Source organism: Athene noctua, chromosome 13 (genome assembly GCF_965140245.1).
Source record: "Athene noctua chromosome 13, bAthNoc1.hap1.1, whole genome shotgun sequence".
Classification (NCBI taxonomy): domain Eukaryota; kingdom Metazoa; phylum Chordata; class Aves; order Strigiformes; family Strigidae; genus Athene; species Athene noctua.
In genome coordinates this window covers 106131-130948 of record NC_134049.1, presented here as the reverse complement: position 1 = coordinate 130948, position 24818 = coordinate 106131, and the positions used below count along the sequence as shown (strand labels likewise).

The window sequence follows — 24818 nt, the reverse complement described above, 5'->3', positions numbered from 1 at the left end:
AGTTTGCAGGTGGACTGGCCTGCCCATCATTACATTCCAGTCATTATAATGATGTCATTTCTGTCTCCAAAAACAGTAAATTACTACTCTTTGCTGAACTTTTTTTTTTTAAAACTGATGTTTTTGTACGGGTGTTCTGGTTTGGGTTTTTTCTTGTTGTTCCTGACAGAAGCTTTCTCTTTAACAAAATATGAGGGTTTTTAAAGTCTTGATATATTCTGATGGCCTGTTCTGTGTATATGCTGTTTGTTTGCTGGGTACCAAGGAACCATGGCAAGGAACACATGGTCAAAACCAGCAATAAAGTATGTGCCCTTAAGCCTGAATAAGATCTTCAGATACCCTTATTTATCCATGTATGAACAGACATTTTTGCAATCTTACCTACTGCTGAAAGCTACTGTATTTGACGTTTGCTGTGTCGGAGCGATTCCTGTGCTCTTGTGAATACGTCTGTATTTGAGCTGCGGTTGTGGAGTAGCCCTGGAATGACATCTTGTTATTTTCCTCTGCCCCCTGTCTTTTCCCCAATCAGATTTTTGACTTGTTTACAAACTACTCCATACTTTTTTCACTAGGGATGGATAGTACTAGTTGTTGAAAAGGCCCCTTTTGAGTTGTGCCTGGCTCTGCCAGAAGAAACTGCCTTAACTAAAACGGATGTCAGCGTAGAGCTAAAACATTGTGTGTTGCTGAGAAATATTGGTGGTAAATCAGCACCATACTGGGACTCGGGGCACACAAATTATGTGCTGCCAGGTGCAGTACCACAGATGATTGGATACTGGAGAGGCCTCCATGCTGCAAGTTGTCTGATTGTTTTTATTTATATTTTGTATTGTATTGTTCTGTGTCTGTTGTGAGTCACTGAGCCCCTGAATGCCAAGATAACTTGCTTCCTCCTGTTATCCAAGTCTCTTTAGGAATTCTGGCTATTAATGAAGCAATAGATCATGGTGATGTGAGCCAGACCCTAAGTGCCTTGCGTTCACCAGATGTTGGGCTCTATGGAGTCACTCCAGAATGTGCTGAGACGTACCAGCGAGAGCTGTCAGAAGTTAAGAGAAGAAAAATGGCAGCAGGTAAAGCTCAAGTAGCTAACAGTGAAATAAATTCAATATTACTGCATGTGTAATCAGAACCAGAAGTGAAAAAGCCTCTGGGGAGAAGTGGTGTGTTACAGGTGGCAACTGTGGGTGCTTTGTGAACTAAGTTTTTAAAAAGTGAATAGTAGAATGTTTTCCACTTGTAGGATGTGTTTTGTTTAGGTAATTCTTGTGTGAGGTCATTAGGGACTCAGAAACATGCCTTTTCTTGCTTGGAGGAAGGAGCATCTATATATGTGGATTTCCTAGTTGCAACATTTGTATGTGGGACAGATGTGATGCTTGTCTGTTATGGAGACTTAGACTTCGGTTTCTGCTCTTAGGGGGCAATGGCAGTGAATGGGTGAAACACTGGGTAAGAGGAGGCTATCATTATTATCATAACCTGAGGACCAAAGAGGGAGGATGGGATGAACCAGCGGATTTTGTGCAAAATGACGTGCAGCTGTCACGGGAGGAGATACAGGTAGTGTAGATGACACATACTCTTTGTCTGAAAAATTGATGTTCGTACTGTTCCTATCCTTAATGCAGCTCTTAAGAGAAAATGCTTCAATACCATAGTCACGTTAGCAAGTTTAGTAACTCATTTATTTCACTGGGTGTCATCAGATTGTGTGTGTCAAAACTCCTTCTCCTGTTTCAGAAAAATTAATCCTGTTGGTCCATGGTGTTGAAAGGCAGTGTTGAAGTTTCCTGTAAGCACAATACAGAAAGCTGATGTAACATCATCATTCTTGTATCTCCATTCTCTTTTTCTGACTCTTCTCCCTACCATAATGTTAATCCAGAGCACCATATCTGGAGTCACTGCGGCATACAACCGAGAGCAGCTGTGGCTGGCCAATGAGAACCTGATTACAAAACTTCAGGCTTGCTGTCGAGGATATCTTGTTCGCCAGGAATTCAACTCAAGAATGAATTTTTTGAAGAAACAAGTCCCAGCAATCACTTGCATTCAGGTAAAGATAGCCTTTAATAATGTTTGAAACTTGTACTCTGCAATTGTTTTCTATACACAGGCTTATTGACAGTTTTTGTTCAGTTCAAACAGTTATAGCACACAACTGTTTTCACCTTATTTTGCAAACTATCTGAAGGCATTTCCTTTTCCCGAAGAGATTTGGTATATTATTTACTTTCCCATGTCATATATAATCAAGAAAGTTTTCTCAGGCAGAATTGGAGAGAGAACTTATTTGAGGAAGCTTTACCTATCAGTTTATTATCAGATTCAGTGTTTTGGGAATAGAGCAATATGAAGCTTGTTATATGTCTTTGTGGTGATCATACCATGTGATGAATTAGTACTGTGACTCCTCATGAATTGAAGAAAAACAACATGGTTTTCAGTATTCTTGAGTAAGATTATTCTTCTCTTCAAATTGTCCAGGGATTTTGAGGGTTGAGGACCTGCAAGAGATGGTGGGATAATTCAGCATAAGGTTGGGTGTATTTACAGAACAATGGAAAAAAATCTGTCTCTGGTGTTGTAACCAAAATGTGTGCAGATGGAGTAGATGCTTTGCACCCTATTACTGCTTTATTAATTGAGCAGTTGATGTGTGCTTTGTTTCTGCCTAAGTAGCAGCACTTTGTTTGTATATTGGAAAAAAATCCACAACAAAGCCCCTAAAACCACTCCCAGTTCATTAAAATAACACTTTCTCCCTTTAAGTTTAGTAGAACCCCTTGCCTAACTTCTCAAAGTATCAAGTAGCAGTAGCAGTGAGTCTGCTCTGAAGCGTGTTAATCCCTGTTCTCGCCAGCAGCAGTGTCTAACGCAAGATTCTCGTGTAGAACAGTTTCTGTCAGCTTGACTGTTTAGCTGTGTCCTTGATCTCTAACTGTGCTTCAGAAGGCCCAGGCTCTTCATGGGGCAATTTCAAGTCTCCTGATTAAAGTTGGTGAAATAGTTGATGCTGCACACTGTATATCTCTTGATAAGATAATCATGTCTCCCCCATGTTTTACTTGGCCAAAAGGGAAGTTGGGAAGCTGAGGAGCAGAAAGAAGCTCAGATTTGTAATTACTTCTCTTCAAGTAGAAAAGTAAAGTCAGTGCAGCTGTTTTCTGTTTTCAGTCCCAGTGGCGTGGCTACAAGCAGAGGAAGGCATATCAAATCCGTTTGGATTACCTGCGAGCACAAAAGGACCAAGTAGTGAAGGTAGTGAAGGCTCTCTACTGACTTTTTTGGTAAACCTTTTGGGTAGTGAACTTTGTAGGAAAGATTTTTATCTGAGTATTTTGGTTTCCCTTCTATAGATTCAGTCAATGACCAGGATGTATCAAGCCAGAAGGCGTTACAGAGATCGTCTACAGTATTTCAGAAACCATGTAAGAGGCTATCTTGTTAAATGAATTTGGTACATGACTTCTGTACTCTTTCCAGAATGAGGTCAAGTGCTTTTTTTTTTTAATCCTAGATAAATGATGTTGTAAAAATAGGTCAAGTGCTTTTTTTTTTTTTTAATCCTAGATAAATGATGTTGTAAAAATTCAAGCCTTTATACGAGCAAACAAGGCACGAGAAGACTATAAAACGCTCAGTGAGTATTGCCAAGAGGATCCAAGAGGATGTTCCTTGACCCTCTGTTTGCAAGGGATGTTTCTAGTGTGTTTTTATTATATCAAGACAGTTTTGAAGAGCGATTGGGATGAAATTGGTTGGGCAGCGTGGAAGAGTAGGTAGTTCTTAAGGCTGAAGGAAAATGTGATTCCAACTGTTGCTTTTGCTGCTGAAAAATAGAACCATAGCTTTGCAGTTAACTTTGGTGGTGTGGACTACCCTAGGCTTATACTGATGTCATTTTTTACTGTTTGCTTTTCTCATAATTTACTCAAAACAAGAAATTCAAAATGTCAGAAGCTGTTTAGACATGGTGGTGCTAATTTTATTCTGGTTGCTCCTTGATATGCTGTTTAAACATAGATGAGATATATGTTTACTTCTCTTTCCCATCCCCTGATATTTTCATGCCTATTTTTAGTTAATGCTGAAAACCCACCTATGGCTGTGGTCCGGAAATTTGTCCACTTGCTCGATCAGAGTGACCAAGATTTTCAGGAGGAGCTTGAGCTAATGAAACTGCGTGAGGAGGTTGTAACCTTGATCCGATCCAATCAGCAACTGGAAAATGACCTCAATCTCATGGACATCAAAATTGGGCTGCTAGTGAAGAACAAAATAACTTTGCAGGTAGGAAATGCGCTGATGGGAGACCAGCTACAGATTGAACTGAGCTCAGTGGTAGTTAACGTGGAGAGCTCCTGGCCTTGGATGTCAGTTGCTCAGGGCCAGCAGAAGACATTGCCCTAGCCTTGCAGATTTTACTCCCACAGTACATTTTTATTCCATTCTACTAATTAAGTATGTATCCTTGGAAATAAAGCAGCAGAAGGAGAAGAAGCAAGACCTTAAGCTAAAAAAGACAAACACCAGACTGTCTTGACCTAATTAATGCAACAGATTGTGTGTTTGAAGGCTTTGAGAACTCTGTTCTGTTGCTCCTTTGTGGTTAAACAAGTGACATTCTGCAAGCTTGCAGTGAAGGGGTTAATTTCAGAGGGTGGAGACACGCTCATGCCACTTGGGGTTGGTTAAAGGAGGCCCCCTCTATTATTTGGCTGATGTGATTAATTTCACCAAAAAAACACCCCAGCTCTTGCTGTTACAGCACTACCTGTTCTTCAAGCTGAAGTTCTGGTCAGCTTTTTATTTGGTCATGGATGGCATGACACTAGGGTCCTCCCATTGTAACATCTCAGTTGTAGTGAAATTAATCTTGGAAGGAGGTTGCTGCTTTTGGGTTGGTGCCTGCAGTGAAAAGTGCCACTGCTGTCAGAGTAGGCAGAGGTAGTGAACCTAGCTGACTGTGAAATAGGATTTTTACATTTTAAGCCCAATTTAGAAAGGAAAACATTTTCAGGCATCTTCAGGATGCTACCAGCTCTGCTACTAATTACTGCCAAGAGTGACTAACCCTTCTAGGGTTTCAGACAAATTCAGGAACAAAGTCAGGGACAAAGCAGAACATGTAATTCCAGTCAGAGAAATTGCTGCTATCGCAAATAATGCTTCACTTCAATAGCCCCAGGCGTACTCTGACCCTGCCTGTCCACATACAAGAGAAGTGGGCTCTCAGATGCAACTGTTTTCCAATATTGCCTGCTATGAAATACTTAGAGCGGAATCTGTCCCTGTTCTTTCTTTCTTTCCAGGATGTTGTTTCCCATAGCAAAAAACTTACCAAGAAGAACAAGGAACAGCTTTCTGATATGATGATGCTCAACAAACAAAGGGGAGGTTTGAAAGCTTTGAGCAAAGAGAAGAGAGAAAAGCTGGAAGCCTATCAGCACCTGTTCTACTTACTTCAGGTAAGCAGCTTCAGACACTGCTTGGTAACCCCGTGTTAGAGAGGCATGTATGTCTTGGCACAGTCTTTGCTCATGCACTGTAATTTAGAGCCACCATAGACAGCGGCCTGTGTGGACATGCACACTAACTCATTTTTCTTGTTGTAGACTAACCCAACGTACTTGGCCAAGCTGATTTTTCAGATGCCTCAAAACAAATCTACAAAATTCATGGATTCTGTCATCTTCACGCTGTATAACTACGCATCCAATCAAAGAGAGGAATACCTGTTGTTGCGGCTTTTCCAAACAGCATTGCAGGAAGAGATCAAGTACGTGGTAGTGTACAGCACATTCTTGTTGTTGAATCAGTTTTGGCAATTTCTTGAACTGAAGCAGTTTTCATGTTCTGTCTCATGCTAATATGCAGATAACGCTAACATGTCCCTTCAGTGTCCTCTTCCCACTTCACATCTGTTCTTAATGTAGTCTATAAAGGAAGAGTTGAGTATGTCCATTGAGGAGGAGGACTTTTTACTTCAGTCAAGATTTCACTGCTCAGTATGGTAGCTACTTTTAATCTGATGCAAAATCATCCTGAAATTCAGGCTAATCTCAGTTCACCAGTGTCTGGTTATAGACACCTCCAAACAAATGGAAAACTCAGGCTTCACAAGCTGGGGAGAGAGCTAACACTAAGCTCTCCGGCTTTCCAGAAGCTGATGAGGAGGCTGAAACTGAGAGTCTTTATTGTTTGGCATTTCTATTTACTGTCAGTGTTAGGGACTCTGTCCTCAGGCATGTTCTGCTTGATCAGTTGGGCCTTAGGAGCTTCGTGTTACGTGACTTCAGTTCTTTACAGTGCAGAGCTGCACAACTTGCTGTGAAGAAGCATGCGCAATAACATTTCTGAGGAACTACTCTTTAAGCACTTTGGAATACACCCTGAAACAAATAACTTCTAAAAGAGATTATTCCTGCCGTGCCCCCCCCCCCCCCCCCCCCCTTAAATTTATGCTTGGAATAGTAGTCCAGGGAAATGTAGAAGTTGTGTTCTCCGTTGCTGTATTTCACATAGCTGTATACTAGGAGTGGCTTTTGTTGTCGATTGCTTGTTTCCTTATTTTAAATACCGGAAGAAACCTACTGTTCTTTTTCTTCTCTACATAGAACGTGCTCTGTTCCCTTTGTATTTTTGAATTGTACTCTCAAATAGAATGTCCAGTCACCTTTGCTTTAACTGTCATTGAGATGACTACTGGCAAGTTGCATTGAAATTCCCAGAGGTCATAAGTTTCTGGCCTCTTCTGTCTTGAGAAGTGTTCCAGTATGGGTCTTACACAGTGTTGTAGTTTGTTGCTGTATCAAGATTTTTAGTACAAATCCATCATCTGTTTCATGAGGGTGATGCTCTTTAACAGTCTGTTTCATGCTGAGAAATGGATCTAAAGCTGACAGTGTTATGCATACCTCATATTTCATATAGAGTCTTTCTTCTTCAGATCAAAAGTAGACCAAATACATGAAATTGTGACGGGGAATCCTACTGTTATTAAAATGGTGGTAAGTTTCAACCGTGGTGCCCGTGGTCAGAACGCCTTGAGGCAGATCCTGGCACCAGTTGTGAAGGAAATCATCGATGACAAATCACTCAATATCAAAACTGATCCAGTGGATATTTACAAGTCTTGGGTTAACCAGATGGAGTCTCAAACTGGCGAGGCCAGGTATGGGAACTCTTACTACTGTGTTTTTCTAAACATTGCTTGGCTGCTTTGCACTGCTCTGTTAATCGTTCCAAACCATCCATAGCTTCACTGCATGCCTGTGTCCAACTGATAACTGGCTTTACCATCTAAGATGGCTTTCATCTGAGAGTTCTAAAGATTGTGTTCTGGCGATGGTGCCGAGGGTATTGAAAGGGAATCTCATTAGGACATGGAAGAAGAAATGCTCTTTGGTGTTTGCCTACATTGACTTGGTAATGGTCTATGAGGTGCCCTCTAAACTAAAAGAAATCATGGTAAGAAAAGCTATTTGGGAATTGATCCATGTCAGTCTCTGTTCATGTTGTATATAGCCTCTGCAAACTCAAGATACTATTTGCAAGCCAGCAAAGCCTCTTTTGGTGGAGGAGTGTGAGATGGCGGTTCTTCTAGTCCTAACATCTTTCTAGTATCAGACACTGATAACAGTTGGATTGTACTAGATGTTTTTGTGTCATTCTGGTGGCTTCCAGTGTGTGTGATTTACTAGAACTTGAGGTTTCTATTGTGTTTGGTTTTTTTAACATAGCTTTAAAAAAAACCCACAAAAAGCACCATGCAGATGAGTGAGTTTCCCCGTTCAAAGCAATCTGCAGTCATATATCTTGCCGTATGCCTGGTTCAAAATTCTGAATGTGTTAAAAATGCAGGCAAAAGTGTGTGTTCAGGTCCTTCTTTTTACATGAGATTTAGGAGACACTTCTATGAATTACCTGCTTCGTCTGTCTTCACTGGAAAACTGTGCAGTAACTCTAGCTGGTGGAGAAAACGTTCCTTGCTTCCTTCCCATAGCATGTTACATCAGTTTTATAGATGCTGTTCTAGCTGCTGGCTTGTGTCCAAGCTTTTATCGCGTTAATGTTCAAATGTGTAGCTTGCTTTTTCACCAGTTTATTTGCAGCCTGAAGTACCACTGCAAGTCACAGATGACACTTTTTTGCTTAGTGTGCATGTCTGTATGCCGTATAAAAACCAGGCCAAACCAAAACAAACCCCACAAAAAATCCCAACCAGTTTGGAGTTAGCTGGGCCTTTTCTCACAGTGGCTATTGTAAGGGAAAGTAGAGGGAGTTAAAAACAAGAAGTATTCAGCTCCTCCAGTGCGTGAAAGGTTAATTGAAGGCAATGCACAGCTTTTGGCAGACAAGTGAATATAAGCTGGTTTCTGTGTCCAGCTAGAAATTCTTCAAATATGCTAACCTGAGGAATACTCACCTTCACATGTTTGGCTTTTTCAAATAGCAAACTGCCATACGATGTTACACCTGAACAAGCTCTGAATCATGAAGAGGTGAGGACGCGCCTGGATGCCTCAATCAGAAACATGAGAACAGTGACAGACAAGTTCCTGTCTGCCATTGTTAGTTCAGTGGACAAAATCCCGTGAGTCTGGTGTACCACAGTATTATCTCGGGGAAGTTGGTGGTGGGTTCATGCTTGCAGCAGTCTTATTTGCCCATTTTTTTTTCTCAAAGTTATGGGATGCGTTTCATTGCCAAGGTACTAAAAGACTCCCTGCACGAGAAGTTTCCTGATGCTGGCGAGGATGATCTTCTGAAGGTGAGGATCTGAACAACTTTGTGAATAATTGTCAGCCAAATTCGCTGTGGCAAGCGCATCTCATTCTTCTTTGTCAGCTATGTGTGTGGAGAGGAGTGCATGTAAACATATATAAACTTATGTACTTCTACAGCTAGAAAATGTTTCATATTGGGCTTTTGATTGTTAGCTTCATATATGTCACCTGAGATGTAATACATTGTTCAGAAGGAGATGTCCTGATGCTTCTGCTTTGCTTTTAATATCTTGGGCATTGGGTCCTTTAGGTTTCTTGACTTGGGGTACTCTTGCACCTAGAAAGTAAACCTTGATTTTGCTGGTATGATCACAGCCAGCTGTTCCTTTCTTAAAGAGACAATGTCAAGTTAATAAGTCTGTATGCAAAATTCTGATGTTCCTGATTCCCCTATCTGTAACGTTCCAGGATATTTTGATAGCAACGGGTAGCGAGTCACTTTTCATGATGCCTAGTCAGTTTTATATTTTGCATTTCAGTAGGTTTGAAAAACTAAAAGGATCCTAATAGTAGGCAGTCTCAGATTAGTATAGCTTTGGGGTTTTTATTAACATTTCTTTGTGTTTATGGCCTCTGGTAATTGTGAAAGCCTTTATGTCCATGAATGCTTTGCTTGTTAATAAAGTTTGGGTCTTGGAATACTTGACAGCGTCTCTTTAAACTTCTCTACCTCTGCTCCATCACAAAATAATTACCAATCTGAATGCTGTTTTCTTCTCTCTTCTAGTTCTGTGCTTTCCCATTCTGAGACATCGATTCTTTCTAAGCAGGTGAATTAATTTCTTCCATCTGTAAATTTAGGTGGAAAACTGCGGTTTTCAGTAATCTTTGTGGAAACAATGTAAATGTCCACATGAAAGTCAAAACTGCAGTTGCGTGCAATGACTACTACTAGATTTTTTTTTTTTTTTGGCAACCAGAGCTACCCATATAATACACTGTTCTTCTCCCTCTGCAAGCCTGAAAGTCACCAATACAGTTTCTTTCACAGATGTGTTTTCTTATTGCTGGTAGTAAACAGCTTTGACTGTTGTCATCCCACGACATAATTTGTGAGAGTATGGCAGGGGCTTGCATGAAACAGTTGTCAAAAACATGACCGCACTGAAAGCAGTTAATAATTTCTGGGGCTGCTCAGCAATGGCTAGATTTTTTTTTTCTGTTTTCAGCTGTTTGTTCAGACCCCAATCTCTTCCATGTATTTAGGTCACGTGGCAAGTAGGCAAAGCCAAGATTCAGTGACCTGGCCCTCTGCAAAGTTCTGTGAGCTACCAGAAAATACTAGAGCATGTGGTGTGAGAACTACTGCTTTACATCAGCATATTGGGTTCATTCCTTTTCATTGCTGAAATTACTTTTGGCAAAATATTAAATACAGGTTAGAAGTCTTATTTGTCACCATATGGATAACGTGACATCTTTATTTTTGGTTCCTTGAAGTTTATTGCTGCTCACAATTGACTAGGTAAATTGGGTTTTGAAGCATCAAGTGCCATTTGTCTTCTGCACTTCTGGTTTTCTTGCCTCTGAATTAAATGGTTTCTCAGTTCTTCTTGCTAACTGGGGGTCTATGTGTGAAAATGTTGCTGGCTTATCAAAGAATTATTCTGAAATAGAAAAGAACTTTGAAGAAGGAATGGAAAGTAAGTTTCCTCAGTTTAGCTCCTTGGTGTGCCATGCTTCCTCACCATTTTTGCTTTGTCAGAAATGGTGGGCAATTTTGCACACTTCTTTAAGAATTAGGTCTTGTCCCATATTGACACTGCATTACTGGGTTCCTCTATACCATGATCGTTCTGCCCTCTGTTAGACTAACTCGGTTACGTTTAATGCTCCTGATAGATTGTCTCATGCTCATGAGTAGTCCGTTGGTAATTTATAATGTCTTCTGTCCGTACATTTTAAGTTAAAGTTTTTAATCTTCAGGCATAGGAATATCTGCTGCTGTATTGTCCTGTGACTAGTAGTGCTCAGTCTTCCTTCTTTGTGTTGACCATTCTATTGCATCTTAATGATTTTATTTTATTTTACACTGTAGATCCTAGTATATGCTTGCATACAACAGCACAGCAGAACCTTTATCTTGGAAGAGGCCTCTGGCTTACAAGAAAATAATTTATCAAAGCACAGAGTAGTTTCAGTGAAATCAGTCAGGTCCTATATCGTTGTTTCCTGATGCTTTTCTTCTCTACTCAACTTTTCCCAGATTGTTGGCAACTTACTCTATTACCGCTACATGAATCCAGCCATTGTCGCACCAGATGCGTTTGACATCATTGACTTTTCAGCTGGAGGTCAGCTGACCACGGATCAACGCAGAAACCTCGGTTCCATTGCAAAGATGTTGCAGCATGCTGCATCCAACAAGATGTTCATGGGAGACAATGCCCACCTAAGCATCATTAATGAATACCTATCGCAGTCATACCAGAAATTCAGGTAGAAGACCTTGGCTAATTAAGTTGAAAAAGTGTGGCGGAGGGTAACATTGCAAGTAAAAAGGGATAATAGTAAATTTTAAATATGATAAATTCTGTCTCTGTCAAATATGCGGTCTGTCTGAAGATAAGAGGTTGCACTCCAGACTGCCGTAAGCATCAGTGACAATGGCAGGTAAAGTGTTTACCTCGAATTTATGAACAATACATTGTATGTGAATGAGATTGCGAAGTCAAGGGTTTGGACTTGAGAGTTTCCAGAATAAAGGTTGCTTCTGGACATGTTTATTGTGATACTTTGGACATGAACAATAAATGGACATGCATTCTCTGTCCCGTGTGAACCCTGTCTCCACCCAAAAACCCAGTGGTGCTCAGGAATAAAGCAGATTGGTACTTAGCTGTTCATATAGTTGAAGTAAGCTTTTGTTCTAGAATTGTCATCTTATACCTCGTGTGTTGTGGAAGAAAGAAAAACAGAGGTTGCTGGGAGCAGAGGGTGTTACTGCAGTGGAGGCAGGAGGATGTGTGAACAAGGTCACTGGAGCCGTAGACCAGTCCCATGAATGCTGAAAATGAGCCAGTGTCACATGACCAATATCAGTAATTGTATTTACTAGGTTACTTCTGATATGTTAAGCTAAGGCTGGCAGACTGTACTATGCCATAATGTACCATGGATTAAAGCAGAGAGAGTAGGCTTGGGATTGTCATGGGGAGTTAATGCTCTTGATGCTTCATGTGACTGTCAGTCATACTGATTCTTTTCTCCTCCTTTTTTCTGAAGACGTTTTTTTCAGGCTGCCTGTGAGGTTCCTGAATTGCAGGATAAATTTAATATTGATGAATATTCTGACTTGGTGACTCTCACTAAACCAGTTATTTATATTTCTATTGGTGAAATCATCAATACACACACAGTAAGTATACACCGGTCACAGTTGCTCCTTACAAGCAGTGCTTGCAAAGAAAATGCTGCTTCTGGCTGAAATGCAAAGTTACCAAATGCAAGGCTGAAAGTTGTCTTTCGTAGTGTGCAAGAACTTGTTGGTTTATTAATTAAATAATTAAGAATTAAGTAATCTGTGACTTCTTTAAGTTTCTTTTGGAAGTATTTGCGTATGTGATAACGGCACAGCTTTGAATACTGATACTGCTGCTGTGGAGTTCAGTGAAATTTTCTAAAAGATACCAGCTCAAAGTAATGTAATTTTACTAGAAAAGGATGTACGATTAAGAACATAAATGTTTTTTCTGTTCATCTAGTTGCTCTTAGACCATCAAGATGCAATTGCTCCTGAGCACAACGATCCAATTCATGAGCTGCTGGATGATCTCGGAGAGGTTCCTACAATTGAGTCCTTAATAGGTGGTCTAGTTTATTGTGCTTAAGAAATAAGTGATATTACTTTAGATGATTTGAAGTGCAGTAAAGAAACTAAGGAATCATTACAGGTTGTTAGGGAAGATGTTCAGTTTATTCTCTCTGACTGCAGAATTTGTTACCCTGAAAAAAGGGAGGGGTCCCTGCCGTTCTCCACCCCTCCTCACCTCACCCCCACTCCAGAAGTTTCTACAAGGCAGATGGATATTTTGACATGTTTTCTTTATTCCGTTTCTGGAATGGCCATTTCTCTGTGTGTGTCTGTCCCAGCTTGTTTGCAAAGATCTGTCCTCCATTCTGGACATCGGTACGCATTCCTTCCAGAGTCCAGTAATAAGTTTATTAAATGACATGTGACCCTCCAAGGATCTTAGGTGTATGGACAAATAAGTTTTTTCCATCCTTTAGAGTTTTTTCTATATATTAAGAGTTATATCCTTTTTATTCTGGGTGGGAGAGGAAGGAACTGACTTCACTAATCTGTGAAAGTTTTCTTAAAAACCTGAGCCATGTTTCACTGCTTCAGGATATAACAAACACTAGAAAGGTGCACAAGCCTCTCCTTCCTTGGTTGCAGCTATTTGAACTGTGAAATATAGTGGGGTCTAGTAGGGGGGGCGGGGAGTAAACAGACACAGTTGTTTTTGGAGAGGATGCTTTGACAGCAAAATGCTTGTCTTGAAATTGCTTTGATTAAAAGGTTGGAACATTTTAAAGGAATGACTGGTAGCATATTTTCTTCCGAGCACTGGCAAAGAACAGAACTTAAGAAGCATTACAGCTAACCTAGACCTCGAGTTTAACTAGAACTTACCCTTCTTCTTCATTTAATGTCTCCTGTGTGCATTGTATCAATGTGATGGTTGTGTCAGAGTTTAACCTCTCTGCAGCCCTTTAAAAAAGTGGGGCAGGAGGGGAAACATCTTAACAACTGTTCTGATGAAAGTTCAGGCACAATTAGAACAAGAAAAATTTCTTTTGACAGATGGCTTTGTTTAATAGAAGATGATAAGTTCAGCTGCCCACAAAGGCTTCTCTTAGCTTGAAAATTCATTCTAATGAGGACGTGGACGTAGAGGCATGGTCGTATTTTTATTTATAAAGTATTTTTGGTGGGTCAGCTACTCTTCTCAGTAGACTGAGGTGCTGAGATACAGTGTGGAATATGTGTACATCTTTAAGGCATACAAACTAGTGATTTTGTGGTGCCTTTCTGGCCTGTGCTTTCTCAGTTTTGTGAAGAATAAGTTTGTAACATACTCCAGATGATGTTTTTAAAAGCTGTTTATGGCTTTTGAAATGTCCTTTTGACAGTATAGGAAACAGTGTAGTTTTTCTGTGGTCTGTTACATAGGGAAAAATGACAAAGCTCTAGCAGTCAAGAATGTAAAGAATACAGTTTAATCTGTAAACTCTTTTGGTTTGGCAGGGGAAGGGTCTGGCAATGTTAATGACCCCAACAGGGAAATGCTAGCAAAGACTGAGGTTTCTCTCACACTCACTAATAAATTTGACGTTCCTGGTGATGAGAATGCAGAGATGGATGCAAGGACGATTCTGTTGAAGTAAGTAAGGGGTATGTTTCTTGAAAATGAGGAACCTGAATTAATCTGCATGTGAAAATAAGAGAATCTAAGTGTAATTTAAACAAACATGGAACCGTTACTCCAAATATACTGAGCTTGTAGCTATGTCCTTTCAACACTGTGGCTGTTAAATTTGTTCCTGTTAGTTCTTTGTCACTGTTGAATTTGTTCTACCTTGGACGGTTCTGGAGCAGAAAACTACCAAAAAAAAAAACTTTCTAGATGTGTGACAGCAGTTGGATTTGCCTGCACTTGAATAATTTGTAAAGATCATCGTAAATAATCTGTAGTGTTCATCACAGTTGAGTTTTAACTCTGAAGTCTATTCATGTAAAATTTAGAAGAATCAATAATCACACCCTCAGCGAGTTTGCCAATGACACTGAGCTGTGTGGTGCAGTCACACACTCGAGGGAAGGATCCATCCAGAGGGACCTGGACAGGCTGAAGAGGTGGGCCTGTGCAAACCTCATGGACTTCAACAAGGCCGAGGGCAAGGTCCTGCCCATGGGTCGGGGAAATCCCCAGCACAAACCCTGGCTGAGTGAGGAGGGGGTGGAGAGCAACCCCAAGAAGAAGGTCTTGGGGGTGTCCGTGGGTGGAAAACTGCCTGTAAGCCACCAACATGCGCTGGCAGCCCAGAAGGGCACCCGTGTGCTGGGCTGCACCCAGAGCAGGGTGGGCAGCAGGGCGAGGGGGGGATTCTCCCCCTCTGCTCCACTCTGGGAGACCCCCCTGCAGGGCTGGGTCCAGCTCTGGGGGCACCAACAGCAGAAGGACACGGACCTGCTGGAGCAGGGTCAGAGGAGGCCATGCAGATGCTCGGGGGGGTCTGGAGCCCCCCCCTGTGAGGACAGGCTGAGAGAGTTGGGGGGTTCAGCTGGAGAAGAGAAGGCTCCGGGGAGACCTTAGAGCGGCCCCCCAGGGCTGAAAGGGGGGAGGCACTCTGGATCGGGGTGTAGGGATAGGATGAGGGGTAAGGGTTTTAAACTGAAATAGGGTGGATTGAGATTAGACATAGGGAAGAAATCCTTCCCTGTGAGGGGGTGAGGCCCTGGCACAGGCTGCCCAGAGAAGCTGTGGCTGCCTCCTACCCGGCAGTGTTCAAGGCCAGGTTGGACGGGGCTTTGGGCAACCTGGGCTAGTGGAAGGTGGCCCTGCCAGGGGCAGGGGGGTAGGACTGGATGGGTTTTAAGGTCCCTTTCAACCCAAACCATTCTGTGATGCTGTGAATATTTGTGTTACCTATATAATGCCCTGTGCGAATGTTTTCAATAGCATACATGTGACATACAGAAAATTGAAGGGTAACTAAATGTCTAGTATATGTGAATAACATTCTGTTGCTAAGTTTGCTAGCTCCTGCAGAATCGGTTTCTTCACGCAGTCTTTGAGTGGATTATGTCTGTATCCTGCCAGCAAAGCAGGAGACGATGGTAATTTAGGATACTCTCCCTGTAGCTTTCCTCTGTCTGTGGGAAATATTTCTTTAGGATATTTTTGCTGTTGTTGCTCTCCTTTTTTGGTTTATGATGCAGTTCCCTTCTCTCTGCACTCATTGTCCCCCAAACCCAACTCTTACTAGATGGAGGCTGATAGCCTTTTTTTGGGAAATAGAGGTGTTATTAGCCTAATGGAAGGAGAACAATGGACTGTCAGGGATTTCATGATCGCCAGGCTCTGTATTCCAGAGGACTTAGTACTAGTGTTAACTCTTGGACAGTTTTAAGCAAATCCCTGTTGCTGAGAAATACAGAGCAGCTACCTGACATTCAGATGCCTGTTTACCCACTCTGATGCATTCCTGCTCGGGCACTAGATGGTTTAACTGAGAATTCTTAGGGTCAGCTTACACTTGGCCTAGATGGAACAGTGATCTCCAAAAAGAAAATCTTGTTGCCAAAAATAACTTTAAATTAACTGGGCTTCTCAAAAGATACATAAGTATTTCCCTACCTGCCAGAAGAGAGTGACATTGATTTAAAAAATATAGACCTACCAGATGTGCTGGTAGTCATCTAAATTGTGGATGAGGAAGACCTCCATGTGATGTGCTTTTTGTGATGCCAGAAATAATTCCAGCCTACCTGTGAAGTATTGAAGGTGCTGTTTGGCTTCATTGTGTGGCTGAAGGACAGAACTGCCTCAGAGTGGGCACTGGCTTTGATTAAATCACAGTTGAGATCAAGGAACAGGCCTGTTTATCACCAGACTGGACTCAGGGATCTGCTTTAGATCAGTTACTGTACACACAAGAACATAGTCCTATATTTTTATACCCATTACAAAGCACTGAAGCATGCTTATGGATGGATAACATTACCGACTTTTTCTGGCTGCAGAAATTCACTGTTGCTGTTACCTGCTTTACCTTTCACTTTGGAATTGCAGCTTCTGTGGTCCACTTGGCAGTACTGGGTCTGCCTTGGAATATCTGGGCCATGTCCTTGCTGTTTGAGGGGGTACTGGGGAGAAAACCCTTCATATCTGATCCTCTTTGGGAACCAGTTTTTGATAACACTGTCAAATAGGTAAAGTGCTTCTCAGGGTTCTGGTCTGGTCTAGTGTATTACTGTCTAAGCCTGCATCCAGTGATAATCTGATTTGTTGGTATTGCAGAACACATCAGTATTAAAGCTCTTCCTGTTGAAAGTTTTTTTTCTCCTGTTTTCCTTGATGTCTTTGCAGCACAAAACGTTTAATTGTCGATGTAATCCGCTTCCAACCAGGGGAGACGCTGACTGAAATCTTGGAAGCTCCAGCTACTTCAGAGCAAGTATGAAGTTGTTTACCTGCATTTCTTTAGACTAAGGAGATTGTCACCTATCTAGATATATGTGGGTATACTTGGAAATCTGCATTTATGTATTGTAGTAAAGCTGTCTCCACTGATGTTGGAGCAGTGTGTAACAATAACGATGCGGGGATATAATGGAAATAAATTGTATGCGTGAATCTTACTCCTCTGGGAGTTGCTAGAAAACCTTTCTAAATGGCACGTAGGCTTCTGATGCTTCCCTTCTGATGTGAAATGTGTTCATCAAATGTGGATTCAGTATCCTATGTTAAGCCAGAGGTCAGGCAGTCTGTTTCTGTTTTTTTGTCACCTTAAAATTGATCTGCTTGTGAACTTGTAATTTTTTATTTTCTTTTTCTAGGAAGTGGAGCATCAAAGAGCTATGCAGAAACGAGCCATTCGTGATGCTAAAACTCCGGATAAGATGAAAAAATCAGTGTCAGTAAAGGAAGACGGCAACTTAAATCTTCAAGAAAAAAAAGATAAAATCAAGACAGGCCTGAAGAAGTTGACAGAACTGGGGACAGTGAATGCAAAAAATAAATACCAGGAACTAATCAATGACATCGCGAAGGTATGCCAATTAGTGGTTTCCTTGTAATCATAGGGGAGTTTTCTCACAGTTTGCAGTGTTGTGAAACTGGCAGAGGAGTTTTCAGGAGGAGTAATTTTTGTAGCAGCTAGCTAATTCGTAGACACGAAGCCTACCTTTTGCCACAGTGTTTCCACCTCTTGGCACTTGGCAAGTCCTTTATTTTTATAGGACATCTGTGTTTTCTCAAATGACTGTGTTGCCAGAATCTCAGGTACTTGAAGGGAAGGCGTTATACCTTGGAGGCGAAATCCTGATGTATGACCTTTCTTTTCTGCTTTTTCACTAATTTAAGTAGTGCCTCTACAGACATATTCACAAGAGGAAGTTTTGCTCTAACTTAGACATCCTAACTTTTATTTTTATTTAAGTGTACCCATTCAAGAACACCTAAATGATAAAGGGGGAAGCTGAGAAAAACTTGTAAAAGTGATCTAATACTGCTGTACATTGCTACAGTGACAGTTTAAATCACATGCTTACCAAAAAACTACTTGAGAAGTGTCATGTATATAAAGAAAGTAAATAACTGGCTTTAGGGAACCAATTAGAATCAATTGTACTGTCATTAATACATGCTAAAAATGAAAAGACAAGTCGACTTGAAGACGTGATTTTTTTGTTCGTATTAAGGTAACATATGGTTAAAGGTGGCCAACTAACAATGAAAAATAAGGACGTGTGTGCACTGCTGTGCTTATAATGCTTGATTTGTAAGATACACTTGCTACCCAGCAGTGGCAGAAATTGCTGCATGCCTTTAGATCATGTACTGTCAGTGCCCACTCTAGTCATTGCAACTAGGACAATATTGAAGTTTGTGAGAGCAACAAAAGGTTCAAATGAACTGTTGCCTAGGGTGGCTGAGTTCCAAAACCAGTCAACACAGAGAAGAAGTGGTTATGCATAAACTGGGGCAAGTACAACTGAGGGCTCCAGCCTGGAGCATGAAGCAAGACTAAGCAAAATCAAATGGTGTGTTTCAAATACTCTGTTCTGGGCTTGAGCAGCTGGAGAGAGCTCAAATGACTGTTAAGTCTCTGTCTGCTTTTCTCTGTGGCATAGGATATCCGAAATCAGCGTAGATACCGTCAGAGAAGAAAGGCAGAGCTGGTGAAGCTGCAGCAGACATACAGTGCCTTGAACTCCAAAGCTACTTTTTATGGGGAGCAAGTGGATTATTATAAAAGCTACATCAAAACCTGCTTGGATAACCTGGCCAGCAAGGGCAAGTAAGTATCTCAGAACCATGCCACGGACCTAGAAGTGCTTCTTGCAGAAATCATGTGTAGGTTGTTGCTAAGAACAATCATAATGCTATCTGGTCAAAGCTCCTCGGCCAAACTCTTTGCCACAGCAGTAGTTCTAGGGAAAGGGTCTCAGCAGTGGTGGAAAAATGCAGGGAGAGGGCAATGCCTGGAGTGGGGCCAAAAAGACACACTTGAAAGAGTTTTGGTCCCTCTGGGAGAGGGGAGTTTGGAGAGTCCAGTGGGAATGAAGCAGGTTGCTCAGATACTGCACATGCTGCTCAGTCTGACCTATCATCCTTCCTAGGAGCACATGAAAATAAGTTACCTACAAGGAAAGCATTGATCATGGATTGCCCTCTTTATCTTGGAGTCAGTTGTTGCAGTGCAAGACAATTCAGATTTTCCTGAAAAAAAAAAAAAAAAAAAAGTGTCTTTTCCTGGTACATTGTGGGAGAAGAGCATCTGTCAGTGAAAACTGAGGCAAGAAAGTTGTTGAGTAATCTCGACCTTCTCGGTGTCAGTTGTCACCAGATCCTCTTTTGCCTAATGATAGATGATACTGCTTTCTGTGAAGTATCATGTGGTTATGTTTTGGGGACTTTTTGTTGATGCGGTTTTTTTCTTCTGTATTGTAAGAGTTACTGGTAAATAGTAGAAAATCAGAGATACGACCTGGGCTACAAGTGCTTTGTAGATAAACTCACTAGTAGAAATATATCGTCTTATCAGCTGCCTTAGTCATGGTTAATTAGCTATACTGGTTCTATTCCCTGATCCAAATAGGTTTAAATGTTTGCTGTTCGAAATCTCTTTACTTATTTGACTAATTATCTTGTTTGGGTTTTGTTGTTTATTTTTTCTGTAGAGTCTCTAAGAAGCCTCGGGAGATGAAAGGCAAAAACAGTAAAAAGATTTCTCTAAAATACACAGCAGCTCGACTTCATGAGAAGGGAGTGCTTTTAGAGATTGAGGACCTGCAAAGTAACCAGTGAGTATCTTTTTAAAACTCAGAGCTAAATAGCCTTCTCAGAGGAAAACAGGTATGTTGAGTTCTTGTCTCTTTCTTTGAACTAGTCTAGGTGTGGCAATTGAGGAACAGAAGCTCTGAGACGTGTTGGAGATAGTGTCAGATTGTCTTGTGGTTTTGTTCTTGGAATTCAGCATTGTTGGTAGATGTAGCTATTAAACCTGAAGAAATAGTTTTGGTGATCTAGGCTGGCATCTCAAGGGCCAAGCAACCTTGCATAACAATCACTTTACAGTTATCTTTTTTTCTGGTTGAAACAAAGCAGGTCTTTGGTTGAGAAGTGTAACGGGATTTAAACATGACATCCTCTTCCCACCCGCCCCTTCCCTGTCATCCCCACAGTCCTGGAAGGGTACTCAGGTGAATTGCTACTATGGTTATTAGCACTCTCAGTTGAAAAATCAACTTAATGCTAGCTTGACTTTGTCCAGCTGCAGTTTGCTAGTCTTGAGAACTTGGTGGAATACAGAGAGACTGCCTATTACTAGAATTTTTTTCAATCCTGAATCATATTTTGTACTTTGTGCACTGAATGACATGTGGCTTTGCAGCACTAAAGTAGACTGTTTAGACTGCATGGGCTAAATTACCCTGTGTCCTACTATGCTTGTGTGAAAATGTGCTCTACCAGACGTAGAATCTGTTAGGCTTACATTCATTGTTGTATTGTCTGGTCAGCTTTTGTGGTCTCATTCCAAATGGGGATAGAGAGTAAAGAATGTAATTCTTAGGAATTAATCTTCAGGTTTCTTCTTTTATATTCTCTCCCTGTTTCAGTAGGAGTTACATGTTCGGTAATGAACTGTGGTTTTTCATTTCTCAAATTTCATAGGTTTAAAAACGTGATATTTGAAATCAGTCCAACAGAAGAAGTAGGAGATTTTGAGGTAAAAGCAAAATTCATGGGAGTACAGATGGAAACCTTTATGTTACATTATCAGGTAAGAACTGTCCTATTTAATAGTGGCGTATAAGTTCCACTTGCCAGACTCTTCATCAAAACACTAATGACGTGTTTTCTGCTTGAACAGTCTGAAAAATGCTCTCAGAAACAACCCATTTGTTGCAGGAGAAACAGATGCAGTGCAGATGAGGGATTCAGACTACTTTTATTTCTCTACAAGTGAAAGCCTGATGTCAGTCTGTGTTCTTAGTAACACTTGGATGTGCACACACAAAATGAACACATGTGTTTTCAGCAACTTCCTGCTACTGCAGAGACTGGGAGTCTGGCAGCAGTCAGTCAGGCCTTGGGTGTGGTGGCTTCGGTTGGTCATCACATACTGGTATTTTTTCTGCCACCCTACACTTCCTGGTGTCTTTAGCCATACGGTTCTTAGGAGTCCTCAACCTTTCCTTAGGCCAGACTACCGGGCAGGTGTATGGACTAACCTCTTCCCAAACGGTTCCCTGTTCTTCCTCCCACAGCAGTACTGTATTGCCTGGTGCCTCTGTCCCATTATTCCACTTTGTCCCTGCCCAGCACCCACCCAACTTGACGTTAGGTTTGTTAGTTATGGATGCCTCAGGGGTCTCGAAACATATTGTGTGCAGGAACACCTTGCACTGGGACAAGTCCATGCAGCCACCCTGGCTGCTGGGAGGGACAGCTGCCTTGCTGTGCCGTTCGTGTGCTCTGAGGAGTCCCATAGTTCATTCCGGTCCTAATCTGTCGGAGCTGGTCACCAACTTCTTGGTTCATGGGGCTACCCAAGGTCACTTGTTCCTCGGGCACGTGTCACTATACCACTATGCCTTTGCAGCACTGTGTTGCAGAAGAAGCAGATGTTTTGAGAGGACAGCAGTGAGGGAACTGCCGTTGGTCATCCAAGTTTATAGCATTAACAGTGGCATCAGTTAAAAAGACGTGCATTGCCATTGACAAAATTTTTACAGAAAGCAGCAGAAATAGTTTTATGATTGTTTACTCCAGTGCCACCCAGGCTGGACACCTGCAGGAGCCAGATTTGGATTTCAGAATGCACACCAACATTTCCCTGCAGTAGCACTACCTGAAGGCCTTCTTCAATATGTATTGTTTAAGAGTGGGCTTGCTGAAAGAAACGCATTGCTGAGCAATCAGTGCAGGGAGTCCTATTGCTTGGTCGGGTGCATCACTGACAACAGCAAAATATAACTAGGATTGCTTACATAAATGTCTGAGAGACTCATTTATTTCTCTGCCCTAGATTGCAGTGCTCTAAACCACCTCACTGAGACCTGTGGCAACTAAGATTTAGAAAGTGATGCTGTGGAATGTTATAATGTTTCATGGGTACATAATACAGTTAGGTACATATGAGACCCTTTTTAAACAGTACAGCAACTTTATGGTTACTGTGCAAATGAAAAGCCTGGAGATGGTTAGGTCTGAAATTTGGCTTTCTTAGAATGGTCTTCTATTTCTGCCTTCTTTTGTAAATTTTTAATAAACACAGATGTAAAAAATTAGGATCTTGAATGCCTTAGAGCAACTTCATTTTTCACGCAGTGTGCGTGGATCTTTAATGAGTCTCTTGTTTTTCTATCTTATGCAATGTACTTTGCAATAGATATTCCTCAAAAACCTACTGTACCACAGGGTCTTGTATATTCTTCATAGGCTCCTGAGGATTCCTCGCTCATAAAGGTATTCTCTTTGGCAGGACCTTTTGCAGCTGCAATATGAAGGTGTTGCAGTCATGAAGTTGTTCGACAGAGCAAAAGTGAATGTCAACCTTCTGATCTTTCTTCTGAATAAGAAATTCTATGGGAAGTAACCAACCTCTGACAGCAAGTCTGTGAAAGGGGACATGCATAGAAACCTGCACATACAACTTTTAATGACATAGCTCTGTATCAGTATATGCCCATGCTGTGCTAAAATATATCAAATGTATCATGGAGGAGAAATAAGAACCTCTTGTGAATTGACAACCCTGACTGAGTCTGCAGGGAGTTGGTTTCTTGTTTTATTTATGATCTTTATCTTCAACTTTGAAGGTCCCCTGAAAAGCAGTTAATTTAGAATGTATTTTTAAATGGCACTGGGGATTAAACTAATGTTAGAATATACTTGGGGCATCTGGATGCTTTATTTGCCTAAATGTGCGCTTTGTGAGGCTTAATTCTGGTTGCCTGTGCAAAGAGAAAGCCGGCACTGTGCAGCTGCGGGCTTGCCTCTTTCTGAAAGCAAAAAGGGTTGCAGATTGTATTCGGACTCCATTATTCTCCAACAGTAATGACCAAAATAAAAAATGGTCAAGGTCCTGGTTACCCACTTGCTTTTAAGCTGGTGGTGGTGGTGTCAGCAGCCAGTTCCCAAGATAGAATTACTACAGTCTGGGGAATCAGTAAGTGTCATAAATGGTTGCTGAACTGTTTGTGATTGTGTACTATAGCCACATATAACAGCTTTAATGTCTCATTCTTCTTGATTTGTTTCTATTTGTCACACTGTAAGAATTTACAGATGGCCCCTTAAATAGAGGGACCATGGAATGTATTTACTAGTGCTTACAGATGAAAAGAAGCCTTTGGGGAAGGGGAGGCAAGCTTAAATTTTGAAATATGTTAACTTTTAATGTTGCTTGCAAAGCATTTGAAATGTAAAAATAACTTTTTTTCCAGTTTAGAGCAATGTTCTATAGATCTGTATCTGATGCAATAAAATATTAGGTTCTACTTGCAGACTTGTCAAAGAAGGAGATTATCTTTAAATAGGTTAGCTTTTAAAAAGTTTTTTTTTCTAGCTATACTCAAGCTCCCTTTTCTTTTACTTTTTTTTTTTTTTACTGTGGTGGTGCTGCTGGTTCTGCTATATCCAATAAAAAGGTAGGGACTCTTTAAAAAAAAATAAAATATTCTGACCTTTAAATTCATCAGTTGCTCCAGCTCTCCCTCCATTTTTTTAAACATTGTTATTTTTTAAAAAGGGATGTATATCTTAATTGCAAATTTCAAGTTACTCATAGGTCACTTGTTTTGTTTGTTCAGATTACTTCAGATTAGATCTTTTTTTCTCATGAAAGATGCTCATAGTATTTGAAATGACTACATCCCTGAGGTTTACTTTTTTGCAGTCTTCTTAGAAGTAAGTATTTATTTCAACCTGCTGGTGTCTAGACTGTTTAAACATACTGGGATTGGACTGCGCATGCACCAACAAGAACAAAAATTACTTGCCAAACCCAAGAAAGAGCTTTATGGTCCAGATCATCTGAGACAGATACCTCAGAACTGGATTTCTACTGAAATCTTGACGAAGAGGCCTGAAATGGGATAAAGGTCTTGCCTTGTTCTTTTGTGTGGGGTTTGGTTTTTTTCCTGCCTCTGAATTTTGAGTATTGTAGGAGGACTTAATTCCTTTGATTTGGAGATGATGAGAATAATGGCAGAACATGATAAAATGACTGTTAGGAAAATGCAGCTGTACTCTGCAAGTTCTTGAGCCACAGCGATTGATCATCCCCCACACTTTTTTTTTTTATTAATGAATACTTTTAATACTTTCCAATGTCTGTTAAATAAATTTCAGTTATAACCCAGCTTGGATTTAGGGACAAGGTGATGAAGTGTTAGAGGTCTGTGTGGAAAGCATCCTTTCTCTGTGATTTACAGTAATTCCATTGTTGCCTCTGCCTATTTTTGGCAAAAATTGAAAAAAACCCCAAACAAATCAGTTCTCTTGAAGTAATATTAAAAACAGGAAAGAGTCTACTCAGTTGAGCAACTGTATGGAACTGTGGAGGTTTTTTTAAAAAAGAAAAAGCTCTATTAAAAGATCCAATCTCAGCACTTAAATATATGTATTATAAATCTACTGGTGATTTAGCTTTGCTTACTCCATTATGTGACTATTTACTGTGGGAGTAGCTACATGTACAAATTCTGACTTCTTTCTTTCCTGGTAAAATTTGCTTTTGTAACTCACATCTAAGTAAAAAGTCATTTGTCCCCTC

At 40.9% G+C, this 24818-nt stretch overlaps 1 protein-coding gene across 3 annotated transcripts in view; it reads left to right on the top strand.

Moving 5' to 3' along the window:
- IQGAP1 (IQ motif containing GTPase activating protein 1) overlaps positions 1-24818 on the top strand; it is a 67526-nt gene extending 42708 nt beyond the window's left edge. For all 3 annotated transcript variants that reach the window (XM_074916723.1, XM_074916724.1, XM_074916725.1), the window contains 22 exons: positions 915-1082; positions 1430-1572; positions 1898-2068; positions 3190-3273; positions 3372-3443; positions 3586-3655; positions 4097-4305; positions 5328-5483; positions 5631-5794; positions 6965-7189; positions 8471-8611; positions 8704-8788; positions 11011-11243; positions 12030-12162; positions 12509-12611; positions 14056-14191; positions 16901-16988; positions 17371-17583; positions 18667-18833; positions 19717-19839; positions 20711-20819; positions 22524-24818. In XM_074916723.1, coding sequence (XP_074772824.1) covers positions 915-1082; positions 1430-1572; positions 1898-2068; positions 3190-3273; positions 3372-3443; positions 3586-3655; positions 4097-4305; positions 5328-5483; positions 5631-5794; positions 6965-7189; positions 8471-8611; positions 8704-8788; positions 11011-11243; positions 12030-12162; positions 12509-12611; positions 14056-14191; positions 16901-16988; positions 17371-17583; positions 18667-18833; positions 19717-19839; positions 20711-20819; positions 22524-22637 — 3107 coding nt within the window. In that variant the 3' untranslated portion in view covers positions 22638-24818. The remainder of the gene's footprint in view (positions 1-914; positions 1083-1429; positions 1573-1897; positions 2069-3189; positions 3274-3371; positions 3444-3585; positions 3656-4096; positions 4306-5327; positions 5484-5630; positions 5795-6964; positions 7190-8470; positions 8612-8703; positions 8789-11010; positions 11244-12029; positions 12163-12508; positions 12612-14055; positions 14192-16900; positions 16989-17370; positions 17584-18666; positions 18834-19716; positions 19840-20710; positions 20820-22523) is intronic.